The sequence below is a fragment of the Phacochoerus africanus genome, chromosome 1 (genome assembly GCF_016906955.1).
Source record: "Phacochoerus africanus isolate WHEZ1 chromosome 1, ROS_Pafr_v1, whole genome shotgun sequence".
Lineage (NCBI taxonomy): Eukaryota > Metazoa > Chordata > Mammalia > Artiodactyla > Suidae > Phacochoerus > Phacochoerus africanus.
The window spans coordinates 58,811,014-58,829,059 of record NC_062544.1 but is presented as its reverse complement, the minus strand read 5'-3'; the positions used below and the strand labels follow the sequence as shown (position 1 = coordinate 58,829,059).

At 44.0% G+C, this 18,046-nt stretch overlaps 1 protein-coding gene across 2 annotated transcripts in view; it reads left to right on the top strand.

The window, feature by feature from the left end:
- The window catches only part of SPEF2 (sperm flagellar 2), a 174,072-nt gene that overhangs the window by 154,075 nt on the left and 1,951 nt on the right, over window positions 1–18,046 (top strand). For both annotated transcript variants that reach the window (XM_047767236.1, XM_047767225.1), the window contains 4 exons: window positions 3,281–3,373; window positions 8,646–8,825; window positions 10,195–10,434; window positions 11,220–11,342. In XM_047767236.1, the coding sequence (XP_047623192.1) occupies window positions 3,281–3,373; window positions 8,646–8,825; window positions 10,195–10,434; window positions 11,220–11,342 (636 nt within the window). The remainder of the gene's footprint in view (window positions 1–3,280; window positions 3,374–8,645; window positions 8,826–10,194; window positions 10,435–11,219; window positions 11,343–18,046) is intronic.

Below are 18,046 nucleotides of genomic sequence, written 5' to 3'. Positions count from 1 at the left end.
GAATCCAATCTGTTATTAATACAATCTAGTGTGGTCTTATTTCAAATATTATATTTTTTTGTCTCGAAGTTTAAGTTGGGTCTTTTTTGTATCCTTCATTTCTCTCTTCAGTATATGCATTTTTCTCTATCTCCTTGAACAAATGAAATAGATTTAGAATAGCTAAAGGAATATCCTTGCCAGTTCATTCTATCATCTGTATAAATCTATGTTAGCTTCTTCCTCTTTCTTTTTTTTTTTTTTTTTTAGGGCCATACCTGCAGCATATGGAAGTACCCATGCTAGGGATCGAATCAGAGCTGCGGCTGCCAGCCTACACCATAGCCACAGCAATGTGGGATCTTAGCCTCATCTGCAAACTACACCACAGCTCATGGCAATGCCAGATCTCCAACCCACTGATTTAGGCCAGAGATTGAACCCATATCCTCATGGATACTCGTCAGATTCATTTCTGCTGCGCTACAATGGGCACTCCTTATAAATCTGTGTTAGTTAGATTGATATTTCTTCTGACATGTGGGTTATATTTTCTGGCTTCTTTTTTGCATGCTTTTATATAGAATGCCAGATGTTATAAATTTTATATTATTGGGTGCCCAATTTTATGTACCTTTAAATATTGTCCAGCAAGCAGTAATGTTATTTGCAATCAGTTTTATTCTTTCAAGGTTACATCAAGATTGGTAAGGATGGGTCCAGAGCAGCCTCTAGTGCAGGGCTAATCTGGCCTCACTACTAAGGCAATATCCTCCTGGGGGCTCCACCCATGCCTTGTGTATCAGGAGGTCATCTCACGCTGCCTGGTGGTAACATTTTCCCTGGTGGTAGCATAGTCCCAGCCCTGTGCGAGTCTCAGGAATTGTTCAGTTTAATCCTTTCTGTGATTCTTTGTCCACCTTCAGGTAGTTTCCGTACACACATCCACAGGTTGACTTTCAGTCAAGACTTAAGGAGATCTTTCAGTAGATCACTTGGGCTCCTCCCCTCTTTCAGTGCATCTCTAGTTATTCTGCCCTGAAAACTCTAGTCCTCCTCAACTCCACATCTATCTTCTCAACTCAGCAAGACTTCCAGATTCCATTTGGATACCTTTCCAAGCACTGTAGCTTGAACAACAGTTAGGCTCCTCATATGCTCTCCTTATTTCAGGAATTACTGTCTTGTGTTTCCTGTTGTTCACTCTCCTTATTGTTTAAGGAAGGAGGGTAATTCTGAGCCTTGTTGCTCTGTCATGGCCTGACACATAAATCTTATCTGTGTTCCTATCTCCTATTCGCCATAGAGTGGTACTTAACCATCCATAAATTAGCCATTGGCCAAGGGCTCTTCCTGGTCAGTGCACATGCACTTACACTCAAAGCCCAAGCCCATGCCAGACCTTAGCTCCTTCTGGGTCTTCTCCCTTACAGGTTTCTCATGGCAAGTGTCTGCCACCAGCGCTGCTCTACTTTAAATGAAAAAAACCCAGTCCTCACCTCCGGGGGCTGCATCCCCTTACAAGCTGCCCAGTGCCATTTCATCGTTCTCTCAGAGCACAGGTGATTGTTGGGATGAAAGGAGGCACAGAACATAGGCCAGAGTCAGGTGAGGCCAGCCAACCGTTCTTGGCAGTGCCAAGGTCAGGTTGTCACTCTGGAAGATGGTAAGGGAGCAAGACCTAGGCACAGAATGCTGATGTCTATGAAGTGCTTGCCATGGATGAAAGTCAAGCTTGGCAAGACACATTCTTTGAACCCAGGGGAAATTATCTGATGTTCAACAGCAGACACAAATGAGAACGCCCAAAGGACTGGACTGAATGGCAAATGTGAGGTATAAACAAGTCAAATGGAGTTTAAAGGAGAAATCAAGGAGGGCCTCCCTGAGGAGATGTGATCAAAACCAGGTCAGGAAAGATAAGTATGTTCACACTGGTGGACAGGAAGTCACCCCAAGTAAGAGTAATGATGTGAGCAAAAGAAAAAGAGTAGGAAATGGTTCTGAGCAGAAAATAATATGACAAGATCAAAGTTTTGAGAAAATTGATATAGTTGCATCATACAAGCGGACATAAATAAGAGGGAGACTGGAGAATACAGCTTCAAGGTTACTCAAGTGGCTTGTGATGGAGACAATGAGGCTCTGTAGCAGTGGGCAACAGTGCGCTCAGAATGAAGGGAGAGAGGGAGAGGCATCGCTGAGTGGGATTTAGTAACTGGTATCATCAGACATGGGCTGAGAATGAGGGTTGTCATTAAAAAATAGGCCACTGAGGAGTTCCCATCATGACTCAGTGGTTAGTGAACGTGACTAGCATCCATGAGGATAAAGGTTCAATCCCTGGCCTCGCTCAGAGGGTTAAGGATCCAGTGTTGCCGTGAGCTGTGGTGTAGGTCACAGAAGCGGCTTGGATCCCGCGTTGCCCTGGCCGTGGCGCAGGCCGGCGACTACAGTTCTGATTGGACCCCTAGACTGGGAACCTACATATACCATGGGCAGGGCCGTAAAAAGACAGAAAGACCAAAAAAAAAAAAAAGAGGCCACTGAACTCTTGTGTCAGTCCGTCACTCAACAAAGATTTCCAACTCCCGCACCGCACTAGGCTCCAAGAACAGAGAGCAGCAGGACCAGGATGTGTGCAGTGTGAGCTGGTGGAGGGTGCAGACCCCGCCAAAGTGCTGCTATGCAAGCAGCATTATGGGCAGGGACCTCCAAGCTTCTCTTCACGCTCCGACAGTCAAAATATAGTTAGCCCTCCAGTGTGTGGGTTTTCGCTTATAAAGTATTCATGTGTACTCCTCCCCAAATGCATTCTAGATATTATCAAATTTTTAAAAATAAAAATTACAAAAGGATGAAATGAAATATATGCAAATGGGAGTTCCTGTCATGGCTCAGCAGAACTAATCTGACTAGTGTCCATGAGGACGCAGGTTTGATCCCTGGCCTCGCTCAGTGGGTTAAGGATCTGGCGTTGCCATGAGCTGTGGTGTAGGTCACAGATGCAGCCTGGATCCCTCGTTGCTGTGACTGTGGTGTAAGCTGGCAACTACAGCTTCAATTCAACCCCTGGTCTGGGAACTTCCATATGCCTCGGGTGTGGCCCAAAAAAGAAAGATAGATATATATGCAAATGGAAGCTCTAGTGTTTTCCCCTGCACCCCTACGGTCTCCTCACCCTACTTTGGGGACCACTGCCGTAGACACCTGCAAAGACGAATGTAATTTTTGTGGCTTTTAGAGGAATAATTATATCTCAGCCGAACTTTAATGATTCTCATTTCTGTTTTTTGTCTAGGCTGGTCTGTGGTTTACGGGAGACAAAGATATAAAAATTCCAGCAAATCCTCTTGAACCTCTGCCATTCAATAGGCAAGAGCATCTTATAGAGGTAATTCCTGAGATCTTTTTTAAAATGTAGTACCAAACTACTGATCAATTTCTGTGTCTTTTCTTCCACTTGTGTCATTAAGTTTTAGAGCCCAACCCTACCCCATGTTCCTTTACCATCTCCCCAAAGTGCAGAGTGTAATCCTCACTGATGTGACAGCATAGAGGAGTCTAGAGATGAGTCAGAGGCCACCGTCTTTGACCAAGTCCCTTTAACTCTCCACGTGATCTTGGACAAGATCTGTAAGCTCACTGGGTTTCACTTTTCTCATCTGGCAAATAATCTATTACTGAAGACATTTTTCTCTAAATGCCCTTCCAATTGTAAAAGCTTTTGATAATAACCACCTTTCACCAATATATGTCTTTGCTCATTTCCCTTTGATTTTTTTTTTACTAACTTGTGTGATATTCCAAGAGTTTGCATCCAATATTGCCCACCACCCATCAGATTATTATGATGATCAAAAATATCGTTGTGTTATTATTGTTACCTTCTTATCCCTGAGGCCACAGTAGAAGGCAAGACTTTAAAATCTGCAAACCACTCTGACTTCAAGATAAATGTTTAAAATATAAAACTACACCTAACAAAGCCAAACTCATATGAGAAGAGTCAAACGGTAGATTAAGACATCACAGCAAACTGTGTACTGACTGATCAGTTTCCAGCCAGCCATCAGTGCAAAATTGCAAGGCAAAATTGAACATGACTCCAGGTATAACCTGAAAGTGAGCAGTTCCTTCAACTGGACGCCTGTTCTTGGAGCACGTCTGCTAGATGCTAGCAGAAGAGCAGATAAAAGAAAAGGGTCTGAGAGTTACCCATTAGGTCCAAGACACGAGGCAGCCAGTTGCAGGGGTGCTTTTTTGTATTGGTTGTTGTCGGTTATTCTATAATGTGAAATTGGAAGGCTGAGATCAGTTCTCCTGTAAAGCTTTGGAAGGTGTCTCTATGTGATTTTTGTGAACAGATCTGCCAACAACGTAAATTGATCCTTTCTTCCTCGGGAAGAAGTCAGTGGTCCAAATAGGATGTCAAGTGAAAGGCACTTGCCTTTTCAACCAGCAGTGTTTAGGAATGTCCAGTCAGAGCAGAGCCTTTCAGTTGCTCACGAAGCTCCTAAAGGCTGGAGGCAGCGGGGAATGGTCAGCCCTGAGGCCTGAGAGGCAGTGTAGCTGGGAAGGGCCTTCAGGCACTGGGGAAGGCTCCCATTTACTGCTGCACAAAGTGCTGGAAAATGACCCGGAGGAAAGGAACAAAGTGAGGGGGGAGGCAGGACCGTGAAGCCTGTGAAAGAAGCGCTCTTGTGGGGCAAAGGATAGCTGAGAGCGCTGTGTGTGTGTGTGTGTGTGTGTGTGTGTGTGTGTGTGTGTGCGCGCGCGCGCGTGTGTGCGCGTGTGTGCGCGCGCGAGAGAGAGATGCCCAGGGGACAGAAGAGAGTGGTGTTCTCCATCCCTCTCTGCCTCAAGGACTGGATGCTCCCTGTTACATAAGTCTCAATGCTCTTCAACTGGGATTAAATGCACACATGCCACGTCTGACAAGCTATGAGGTCTCGTCAGAGTTACTTAATCTTTCTCTGCCAGTGCTGATGTTTATCCGTCTCTGATGGGGTTGTTGTCCAGAGTGAATTTATATGTGTGGTACTTTTATTATTTTATTTTATTTATCTTTTTTCTTGTCTTTTTTTTTTTTTTTTTAGGGCATGTGGAAGTTCCCAGGCTAGGAGTTGAATCGAAGCTATAGCTGCCGGCCTGTGCCACAGCCACAGCAATGTGGGATCTGAACCACGTCTGCAACCTACAGCACAGCTCACAACACTAGAGCCTTAACCCACTGAGCAAGGCTGGGGATCGAACCTAAGTCCTCATGGATACTAGTTGGGTTTGTTAACCACTGAGCCACGATAGGAATTCCTTATTCTATTCTATTCTATTCTATTCTATTCTATTCTATTCTATTCTATTTTTAGGGCCACACTCAGAGCATATGGAAGTTCCCAAGCTAGTGGTCAAATTGGAGCTGTAGCTGCCAGCCACAGCCACAGCCACACCAGATCCAAGCTGTTTCTGCAACCTAAATCACAGCTCACAGCAACACCAGATCCTTAAGCCACTGAGCGAGGCCAGGGGTCAAACCTGAGTCCTCATGGATACTAGTCTGGTTCTTTACCACTGAGCCACAACGGGAACTCTCGTGTGGTACTTGTGGAACAGTGACGGGCACATATGGACACGTCACTAAACAGAAGCCAACTCTACCACGCTACATGGTGAAACAACTCTTAATGGTTAACATGCTAACTAAAGGAGCACAAAGGGAAAACCAAACAACACAAGAAGTTTCCTTTTTGGTCTGTAATTAGGATAGTAAAGACGAAATCTGGAGAAAAATCACCCCGTGATTTTGAACTTGGGCTCTGTTCCCATTTCTGACATGATTCGCTGCAGGACCTTGAGCAGGGGCCTTCCCCTCCTGGGGCCTCTGCATCCTCCTAAGAGAGGTGTTGCCCTACACCCTAACTCCACGCAGCTCCCCTGCTTTGTCGCCTACATTCTCTACAATCCAGTGTCGGCAGAGCTCCCAGAGACAGGCCATTACCACTGTCCATGGGCTCGGATGGCCTCAGAATCCCAGGCAGCATGTAAAAGGTCCAGTTGCATCCACAAAAGGCACCCTGAGACAGGGTTGGGTTATAATCGCATCATTGTCCCCTGACAGTGACAACGCACTTCCGTATACCTGACAAGGTTCAACCATGTCCTTTTTCCCAGCTTTCCACACAACACCAAGAGCAACTATTTCAGTATTTTTAAAATCCTTAGAGATTCCCTTTAAAAGGGCAGTTTAATTTCATCATATTCAAATGCTTTAACCTGTGCATTTGAATATGATGTGCATTTGAATATGATGAAATTAAACTGCCCTTTTGTCTTAATCTCTTTGCCACAGTTTCTGTCCATGTGAAATCTTTCTATTACATCAGGCTGTTAATACTTGTTGAAGCCAGGCTCATGGTTTGAAATACAAATTCCAAATGTCAATTTCCAACCCAGACCTCTCTTCCAAACGCTAGGCTGCTGGAGGCAGCTGTCTGTTTGGGCATCTCCCTCTGAATGTCCCAGTAGTCATTTCCCAAAAATCAAGAAAGTCAATTCAGGAGCTCCCCTTGTGGCTTGGTGGTCATGAACCCAACTAGTACCCATGAGGATGCAGGTGCGATCCCTGGCCCTCGCTCAGCGGGTCGGGGATCCAGCATTTCCATGAGCTGTGGTGTAAGTCGAAGATGCAGCTAGGATCCTGCATTGCTATGGCTGTGGCCTAGGCCGGCAACTATAGCTCCAATTTGCCCCCTAGCCTGGGAATGTACATGTCCTGAAGGTGCAGCCCTAAAAAGCAAAAAAAGAACCCGATTAGTGTCCATAGGATGCAGGTTCAATTCAATCCCTGGCCTCACTAAGTGGGTTAAAGAGCCTATATTGCTATAAGCTGCAGCGTAGTTTGCAGAAGCAGCTAGGATCTGGCGTTGCTGCAGCTGTGGCATAGGCCAACATTTGCAGCTCTGATTCAACCCCTAACCTGGGAACTCCCATATGCCACAGGTGCACCCCTAAAAAGACAAATAAAATAAAATAAAGCCTGTGTCGTTACAGAAAGAGTCCACACATCTGCTTATTTGATTTGTGCACGTCATCCTTCAGTATATCAGATTCAGCCTCTTTGTTAATGGAAATAATGGGTTGCACACCTTCATAGCATTTTTAAGAGCATTTCAATGGAAATAATACTAAAATTCAAGGATTTGTGTAAAGGAAATGGAAGATAAGCATGAAAGGACAATGCCCTGGTTATCTGTTCGTAGTCCTGCTGGAAATCCCTGCGGCAACTCAAAGGCAAGTGGGAAGAAGAAGAAAATACAAGGTCCTAAAGGAAGCCACCAGCTGGGTCATGACGCCTGAAAAATCTAAGGCTGCCTTACCATCAACGAGCATTTTGAAGCATCTAGCCCAACTCTGTGCCCATTTACAGCAGACACTCAGTAAAAGTGTGGCTGAATGCAGGAACCTGCAGAGCCCACTGGCCTCTAAGATTCTTTTCTGATTCATAGTGTAACAGACTTTATGTATTTTCCTATCAAAGTTATTTTATTTACATTTTTTTAGATTTGTCCAAAATCAGAAATTTACTTTTCCAACTGTTATTTCATGGACATCTACTGAAATTTGCTCATAGTTGTAAGGATTGCTGGTAAGAGAGACTCACACGGTGTCTCTGGGTCTAGGCACTTGCTTCTCAAAGTGTAGACCAGGATCAGTAGGAGCTTGTTAAACATACAGGACACTAGGTGGCTCCAGGACCATCTACTTAATAAGAATCTACATTTTCAAAAGATTCTCCAGGCATGCCCACTGTGGCTCAGCTGTAACGAATCTGACTAGTATCCATGAGGACTCAGGTTCCATCCCTGGCCTCATTCAGTGGGTTAAGGATCCAGCATTGCCACGAGTGTGGCCCTAAAAAGACAAAAAAAAAAAAAAAAAGTGAAAAGATTCTCCAGGTCACTGAATGCACATTTGAGAAGTGTCAGTCGCCTCCCTAAACAGGCCCGCATAGGTGCTTAAGTGTGGCCTGTGGGTCCCAGGGTATGGCCTCGACTTTGAAGGGCTGCAGAGGATCTGAGATTCCCAGGTACCAACTCCTCAAGAATAGATCTGACTGGCAATCAGTCATTCAGGAGACGGGAGGGACTTGCCAAGCGATCTGCTGTTCAGTGATGAGTCCACCCTGGAGAAGTCACATCACTTAATGGCTCCAGTCCCAGTGGCTTTGGGCGTCGTGCCCTCCGCTCTGCACAGTCCCCACAGAGAGGAATGGACCAGAGGCTTCATGGTTGGGAGCCGGGGCCAGTTTGTCAGGATGGAGCTGAGGACAGATAGAGAGGACCTTGTTCTCATGGCTCCCTTTTCCTACTTTACATGCCATCCCGCCACCTTATTTAGCACATTTGTTCCCAAGTCTGTTGGTACTGTTGATTAGCATATGATTTTCTTTAATATCTGCATTTTTTAACCCTCCTTTTTATATATGTTTTTTCAACTTAGCATACGCTTCAGTTAAGACTACTCCTTGTACATTGGTTTTAATCATTCAGTCCTCAGAAAGTGACCTTATTCCAAAGCTCCCAAAAGGATTCTTCATTGCCTGTCCACCTACTGACTACCCGAGTGGACGTGTTTTCTCTCTGTCTGAAATTCTTTGTGTGTGACAGTTTTTCTTTAGGCTATTTGCAGACCACGACAAAGATCCACCCCGGCTCGACTACACAGAGATGCTTCTTTATTTTGCTTGCCATCCAGATGGTATGGAAGGGGTCTACAGGGCCCTCAGTGTGGCCACTGGGTCTCATGTCTTCCAACCAATCAAAACGCCTGTTCTTGTTGCAGAAAAGGTAACTGTCCTCCAGAAATGGACTGGCACTGGGGTCTAGAGGGGATTCCAGAAGACCCTAAACTTCTGAGAGCAAAGACGATTTTCTTTTTCATCTCTATATTTTCACCGGTTCCTCACACAATGCTCTACTAGGTCTTTGATAAAGTCTTACTCAGCTGAATTAAGAACTAGGGACTCTCAATCCAAAAAAAAATGCTTTTGTAGTAAAATCCAAAATTGGCTCAAAGTTTCTTGATGGAATCAAAATTTGCTCTGTAAAGGAAAGCCTTTAATTTGTATTTGCAGTAAATATAATAAATACAAATCTACTGTTGAGAATTTGGAAAGTACAAAACAAAGTGAAAAACAAATGACCCATTTCACTAGTCGGAGGTAACCACTGTCGATTCTTTAATGCATCTGTTTCTTTTTCTTTCATTAATAAGTATAAATACATAAGACAGTGAGGACCCTGGAGGGTTTATAACTTTGTGTTCTGTTTCCTTTTTGCACTTATCCCATGAATATTTTCTCTTGGCGCTGGATAGCCTTCCAAACCAAAATGTTCACGGAAGTGTGGTATCCTAAGGCGGACTGATACTGTAATTTATGTCACCATTTTTGGAATCATAGGTTTTCTATTTTTGCTGTAAGGGTGAATGAACATCCATATACAAAAGTCTTTGTGTGCATGATATTTCTTTAGAATAAATTCCTAGATCAATAATTACTACATCAAATGGTAGACATATTTTTCAGGCTTTTAATAGAGAAGAAATTACATCGGAAACCATATACTCTTTCCCACACTCAGAAAGCCAGTGTCTTAAGTTCATGGCTCCTGGCCAAGTTTCAAAGAGCAGCAATAAGAATCCCAATCTGTTTGTATTCAGTTTATTTTCTATTTTATCTTCTGAACGTTTAGTCAGGTTTAACCTCCAGTAGCCAAACAAATGTTCTAGAAGCTCTTAGAATCTGTCAACTTGAGTAATTGTTGTAATCTCTTGACTGCAGGCACTTTCCAAAGCAAGTCCTGTTAAAAATCTACATTATGGTGTAGAAGTCTGATGGAGATTACATGAATTCATTTCCATGTCCTTTTATTGGGAGTACGAGGAATGGGAGCAAGGGAGGGGGTCGTAAGCAGAAGCCTGTATAAAGAAGAATAAGACACAGTCCACACTGAGGCTTCTGTCAACTTGCTGCGGAACAGGTCTGAGAGTTTGAGGTGATTTCCAGAACAGCTAGCATTTTTCTCCTCCTAGAGTTTATTTAGCTAGTTGGTGGCACTATCACTGCAGGGCTTAAAAAGCGAGGGACAAAATTGGTATTTTCTAAATACCTCTCGTGCTGGAAAGACTTCATATTCTCTTCTTTTAATTGCACAGACCTCCTCTTTTATTGATATGAGCCCTACTGAGGAGTATCCTGAGCCTGAGGACAATTTTATAAGTGAAGAAAGGGAATTACAAGAGGAAGGGGAGGAAAAGGAAGAAGACATCCCTGAAAATGCCAACACGGAAATGATTTCCATGGAAACACTGCTCAAAGTGTTCCGAGGGGGAAACGACCCACAGGACACAAACAGATTTGCCAGCTACCCAAAGACAGACAGCATATATTCAGAGGTTGGTTAGATTATTTTAGAAAAGGGGCAGCTCCTACCTAAGAAAAGCTTCCCTCAGTTTTGAGCATTCATGGCATTTCTCCCCAAATGTATCATTGTATAGAAATTATGGTGATTCCTTGAGTAAACAAACTGCTTTTAAAAAGTTTATTTTATGGAAGTATAGTTGATTTACAACACTGTATTAATTTCTACTGTACAGCAAAGTGCTTCAGTTATCCATACACATACATTCTTTTTTTTCTCACTGAATTTTATTACATTTATAGTTGTACAATGATCATCACAACCAAATTTTATAGCAGTTCCATCCCAAACCCCCAGCCCATCCCCCTCAGCCCCCAACCTGTCTCCTTTGAAAACCACAAGTTTTTCAAAGTCTGAGACAAGAATATGCAATGGAGAAAAGACAGTCCCTTCAATAAGGGGAGCTGGGCAAACTGGACAGCTACATGTCAAAGGATGAAATTAGAACACTTCCTAACACCATACACAAAAATAAATTCAAAATTGATTAAAGACCTAAATATAAGACCAGATACTATAAACCCTTAGAGGAAGACATTGGCCAAACAACTCTCTGACATAAACCCACAGCAATATCTCCTCAGATCCACCTCCTAGAGTAATGACAATACACGCAAAAATAAACAAATGGGACCTAATTAAACGTAAAAGTTTCTGCACAGCAAAGGAAACCGTACACATACATTCTTAATAAAACCATTTTTAACATCATCAGGAGTGTAAAGTTAATTAACTTCATTCCTTTTTTTTCCTTTGAAGAATTTCATAAAAGTATTTCAGGACCTAGGTTCCAAGAACCTGGAGCCCATTGAAGTTGCTGTTCTTCTGAAGCATCCTTTTATTCAAGACTTGATTCGGAGTTATCCAGACTACAAAATTCCTGTGAGTATTACCCAAAAGTCCTAATATAGTCCCAATTCAGTTGAGTTCAGGTTCAGGGCTCGATGGGATATCTCAAATGTGGAGGAGCAGAAGGAGGGAAGAAGCTGCACTGGACTAGAACAGGGTCTGGGGACACTAAGCTGGTAACAGCATTAGGCCAGAAAGGCCGGCCCGCGATACCCAAAGAGCAGTAAGATCAGGCAGGGCCGAGGTGGCTCCATTGATACCATGGCAGATAAGACTATCTGTATGCGGATATCAGGGTCAGTACTGTGAGTAGGACCATCAGTCCTAGGGAGGGTACTCTCCATGCATGGAGCTGCCCCACTGGACTGAGGACTTGGGTCTACCACAGAAGGCTAGAGGTCTATGGCTGGGTGGGCGTATTTGTGTCCTGCATTATTCCAGCCATCTAGTGACCCTAGCCTAGGACTGAAGAGTATGGAGAATAGTCTTCATACTCCCGCACCCCCAACCAAAGAGAACCAAGGAGACCGTGGTCCCAGCCAAGGGCCGACATTTCACCGTCCTCAAATCACAGCATACATCATCTGGGTCGTGCTTGCAGTGACAGTGCTTATGAAAGCATGGATGCCAGTTTCATCAGAGAAGCCATTTGAGCTGGGGAAACTGAGGACAAAGCCCATAGAGACTGGACCAAGCCAGCAGAAGAAAGGAAGGAAGAGAGGAAGAGCTTCATCTCATAGCTCACACCAACCATGACCATGCACGTCTCAGCTACACACCCTGAACATACATCCACCAAGCAAGCCCTGCGTCCCCAGCAGCAAGGCTACAGAAGGCGGCGGTGACCCTTGCAGAGTGTGGCAGTTCGCTGCAACCCTCTCACATAATGCAAACCCTTAACAGCATCAAGTCTCCCTGTTTGGCTCCTGTTAGTTGCTTATTAGACTACAAAGAGTTTGCCGAGTTTAAGATAAAAGCACTTTCACTTTGATAAAATGCTGGTGACCTAAGATGCATTTCTCTTGACTTCTCAGCAGTCTTCTTATGCCTAGAAATGAGACTATCCAGACTTAACTATTTTATACCTAAATTTGTCTATTCTAACTTGATGACCCTTTTACTATTTTATTACTTCTATGGTAATAACTGAAATTGATTTCTAACCAGCTAGCAGACACTCAGCACTTCCAATAGTGAGGTGCGATGATAGCATTAAGAACATAGTCTATGGGGAGTTCCCGTCGTGGCGCAGTGGTTAACGAATCCGACTAGGAACCATGAGGTTGCGGGTTCGGTCCCTGCCCTTGCTCAGTGGGTTAATGATCCGGCGTTGCCGTGAGCTGTGGTGTAGGTTGCAGACACAGCTCGGATCCCGCGTTGCTGTGGCTCTGGCGTAGGCCGGTGGCTACAGCTCCGATTCAACCCCTAGCCTGGGAACCTCCATGTGCCGTGGGAGTGGCCCAAGAAATAGCAACAACAACAACAACAACAAAAAAGACAAAAGACAAAAAAAAAGAACACAGTCTATGGAATCAGAAAGTCATGGGACTGAATCTCGGGTCCACCCCTCATTAGATACCTGACCTTAACTTTCCCTTGATCTTGACTTTATCATCTGTTACATGGGATTAACATCCATTCCTAGTCAAAGGGCTGGTGGAGGGGAGCAGGGGAAACTGAAGGAGATGGTGCCTCTAAATCACTTGGCCTGGTATCTGACACATGACAAGTGCTCCTGAAATGATGGCTGTGAGGATAACTACTCAACACGGAGCACTTACAGTTGAGGCTACCAGTATACTTTTCCAGGGGAGACAGAAACACTAGCACCAAACTCAGTTGCTGCTCCCAAGCGAATTCCATTTCTGTTTGCAATATAATATTTACCACACAGGATTTACCATAGAATGACAGAAGGTAAACCACCCAAGCACAAAATAACAGAAATTCAAAAATGTTGGACTTTATTGTGCCAGAAGCTAAGACTTCGAAGATGGCTGGGGTTTAAGAAAGTCAGGGAGGGGAGAGAAGTCCTATGTGTTTTTTAGGTGGAGAGGAGGCTGCATCCTGGGTAGAAGGAAAGGCCTGGGCACAGGCATAGGAGCAGGGCTGCTTGGTGGTGCAGCCCAGCACTCTGGAGAACAGGCTCTGAAGGGCTCAAAGTGACTGTGATGAATTAGGAAGATCAGGCCAGAGAGCAAAGAACCCAGATGTCACACAGGGAAGTTTAGATTCCATTTGAAAAACAATGGAGAGTGGCTGAGGCTTCTGAGAGGGGCATGTTGCAATGTTAATTTCTTCACCCTTAAGTGTTTCTTTGCCTCTTAAGTGTATCATTATCAGTAAATCTCAACCTTTAACATTCCTCATTTTTAAATTATCTGTGACTCTTTATCTACACAAACCCAAAATATGCAGAAATGTTATTAATACTCCAAGGCATTGTACTCATATGTCCCACAAACATTTACTAGTCTCACAGAGACCCATTTGTTACAGGTTCCTTCCTGGCATCTTCTACTCCATACTTTCACTCATAAAGACCAGCTTTTGGAGTTCCCGTCGTGGTGCAGTGGTTAACGAATCCGACTAGGAACCATGAGGTTGTGGGTTCGATCCCTGGCCTTGCTCAGTGGGTTAAGGATCCGGCATTGCCGTGAGCTGGGGTGTAGGTTGCAGATGCGGCTCAGATCTGGTGTTGCTGTGGCTCTGGTGTAGACCAGTGGCTACAGCTCCAATTAGACCCCTAGCCTGGGAACCTCCATGTGCCATAGGAACAGCCCCAGAAAAGGCAAAAACACAAATAAATAAATAAATAAAGACCAGCTTTCTTCCCCACTTGGGATGGGGAGGGGGATAAGTCAGTGTGACCCTGGAATTAGTAGGGATAGAACTAGACAAAGGGGTGGACAGAGGTGGGTGAGTGGGTATCACATGCGGTGGGGGGGGTCTCCCCACTTTTGCTTTCCTCCAGGCAAACATCATCCATGTGGGGTGGATTCCAGAGCCCATCACTTAAGACTGCATTTCATCCAACACATTCTGTTCCACATCTCAAAGAACAACCCTCTTATTTTAAACCAGAAGTACATATAAAAGGACTCGTCTTATATTACCAAGAACAACTAGGAACCAAAAACAATGCCACCGTTATTCCTATAATGGGACGAGAACTCCCTACAAAGGCAGGACAATTGGGGGAATATTCTTTCTGGCCAGAATGACTACGTATGATTGACCTGCAGAGAAGATTCTTCTTGGCATTTTTCCTGAAAAAAGAAGCCAGCCAACAGATGACTGAATGCCTTCAAAGGTCAGTCTCCTGAAGATGTATTCCAACTTGCAGGGAAAGCTGGAGTCCACGGGGCTCTTTTTAGTTTTCATATTTCCCTCATCTTGGAGGGAGTTTCATCTTCCAATATGCACCTCGGCTGAAGCACTCCTGGCATTTTAACAACACGGGCTCGACATAGGCATGGCAGGATGTCTAATGTTCTGGAGAGAGGCCTGCTATATTCCAGGAGCACCTGAATGCACTGATGACCAAAACAGCCTCTCCACATTCCCCAAACCTCCCTGGTGCACAGCCCCCTCTGGCTGAGACCCCCCAGCTGGAGGGTGTCACACGAACTGGCTTCATAGCACTGGTACCGCCCAACACTCTAACAGCAGAATGGGAGTAGGTCAGTCCGTCTGTCTGTCAGTCCGACAGTCCGTTCCTTCACTGCCTGAGTGCCTCTGCCAAGTCAGCTTCTTCAACCCTCCCTGTCCTCGTCCCTCACCTCTCCTCCCTGTCGCTCTAGAGGAAAATCACCCACCATCATCCAGATGCATTTGTCTGACCGTGACCCCAGGAGACTGAGCCTTTGACCTGAAAAGCCTAAGTTCTGACGTTCACAAATGAAAGAGGTCCCCTTTCCAGTAAGGTGCTCTAGTCTCATTTTCACTAAGCAAATCAAGAAAAGAAAGAAAGGCCAAGAAAGAAAAAAAAAATCTCTGAGGCCTCAGTTACCAGTGCGACCTGGTCCTGTCCTGTCATCATTTTTTTGCTCCAGATATCCATGTACAAGTAAATAGATCACATTTTTAAAATGAACTTTAACCACAGCGATGTTATTTGAAGATCTGTCAAGATAAGTAGAGCAAAAACTAGAGTGTGGTTTTTCAGGTTAAAATGTTGTTTGCTGTTATAAACAGTGGGAAGTGAAGGTTGTTGCCTAACAGCTCTGGGTTTACAAGGTTTGTGTTGGGAAGCAGTAAACATTTTAAAATACATATTTGCAAAAAAAAAAAAATCGAGGATGCAGAATTGCTTCGATATGTTTTATTTTTGCTCCTGCTGGGGGGTGGCCTGGCTTTGTGGTTAGGAGAGTGGGCTCAGGACCCACACTGATTGGGTTCACAACTACTAACCATGCGACCTCATGGTGCCTTGGTTTCTCCATCTGAAAAACAGCAGTAATTATTAAACAAGCCTCACAGGGTCTTTGGGTGGATTGAATGACTTAATCCATATAAAGTGCATAGCTCTGTGGTTGGCAGAGAGAAAGCATTCAATACATGGTAATAATTATTATTACTGCTGGACTGTTGGTGGTTGCAGTGCATAGGAAATATTTCTGAGCCAGGCAAAATTATACCTGGATGTACTGAAAAGCTGGCATTTCATCTCTTGAAGCAGGTGTCTGCTCTTTGGAAAGAAAGGAGGCTTTCACTGGTGCAGTGCTGCAATGACAGAGGGTCCAAACATCGACCACAAGAAGCCCTGTGTGGTCAGTTCCCATGGGAGATCTAGATTTTGAGTTGAATTTTATAGTAAATCAGTTTACACTCAATTATTCAACTTCTCCTTTCACAGCCCTTTTACAGAGAGGTTATTTTCAAGGAATGCTCCTAATTTCTTTTTTTTTTTAATTTTCTAGGGCCACACCCACTGCATATGGAGGTTCCCAGGCTAGGGGTCTAATCCGAGCTGTAGCCACCAGCCTAGACCACAGCCACAGCAACGTGGGATCCAAGCCACGTCTGTGACCTACACTGCAGCTCACGGCAACACCAGATCCTTAACCCACTGAGCAAGACCAGGGATCGAACTCGCAACCTCATGGTTCCTAGTGGGATTTGTTAACCACTGAGCCACGATGGAAACTCCCCTACTTTTTTTTTTTTTTTTAATGCCTTGGCTAAATGATAAGACCAATGAGGACACAGTAACTGGATGGTTAGTGAGGAAAGTCAATTTCCTCTGATAAATAGCTTTACACATGTAGGGGCACATTGGATTTTTCCATACCAGCCCAACAAAGAAACTATTCTTGTGAGCATATGCTGAATAAATGTGAATTTCCTTTAATACGCCTAGAGGTTGAGCGTATATCTTTAAAATGAAGGGTTCCATTCTTTCCATTCAGGAGATAATGGTAAATCTTTTAGTTTTACAATCCAAATGTCACAGGAGAATGTCTTAGAAACAAATAAGAACTGCCTGTAAATAAAAATGTGACTTGAAAGGACTTTTATCCCACGGTAAAGTTTTCAAGGTATCTGACTTTTCCATCCCCTGTATGTTTATAACAAAATACAATGGCTGCTTCAGTGTTTTGTGTTTTCAAACAACCATGTCAAACATTTCTAGGCTCTCACAGGCTTTTCTTCACTAACTGCTACTAACAATTATGGCTCTTGATTTCAGCTATTAATTTAGCCAAGGCAGATTTAAATATCTGGAGCTTATAATTTCCCCCCATGCTATGGAGTGTCAAATGACCACAGGTCATCTCATCCCTTAATCCCCAAGTTAACACCCGAGAGTCAGCATTAGCAATTAATTATAAATACACTATGCAAAGAAGGTGAGTTATTAAGAGCTGTGAGGGGTAGGACCAGAAAGGTCAATGGCAAGCAGCTCTTCTCTTTCACTTAGTTCACTCAAGATTGACCTTTGGGGAGTTCCTGTCGTGGCTCAGTGGTTAACGAATCCGACTAGGAACCATGAGGTTGCGGGTTCGATCCCTGGCCTTGCTCAGTGGGTTGGGGATCCAACGTTGCCGTGAGCTGTGGTGTAGGCTGGTGGCTACAGCCCCGATTAGACCCCTAGCCTGGGAACCTCCATATGCCGCAGGTGCAGCTCTAGAAAAGTCAAAAAGACAAAAAAAAAAAAAAAAAGATTGACCTTTGAGCTGTAGAAGATCTGTATTTTCAAAGAACAACCTCCCTCAAGAAAATGATTCACTAGGATTCCTGGCAGTGACTGATACAGCGATGTGTGTGTCACATGGCAGGAGTTGGTTCAGAGAGTGAACTAACTCATGTCTTTGTGTGTAAAATGACTGAAGTCAAATTGAAACCTTTGGAACTCAGCTCTGAAGAAAAGAAACCTATACTCTTAAAGTACTCCCCTTAAAAAAAGGAAAAAAAAACTAGAAATTGCACAAACATAATTCTCCATTTTCATGTGTTTGTACCCTTTCTACATTGTGATAATATTTCCAATTTATTTAAAAATATCTGTGATTTAAAATGTAACATAGCTGGGTATTTTAAGTGGACAAAAAAATAGATCCTTCTCTCCCTAGTATTAAAAAACATGAAGCAGATCCCATGTTCCTGTGGCTGTGGCATAGGCTGGCGGCTACAGCTCCAATTAGACCCCTAGCCTGGGAACCTCCATATGCCACGGGTACAGCCCTAGAAAATGCAAAAAAAAAAAGAAGAAATGAGAAAATCAGCACCTCCCC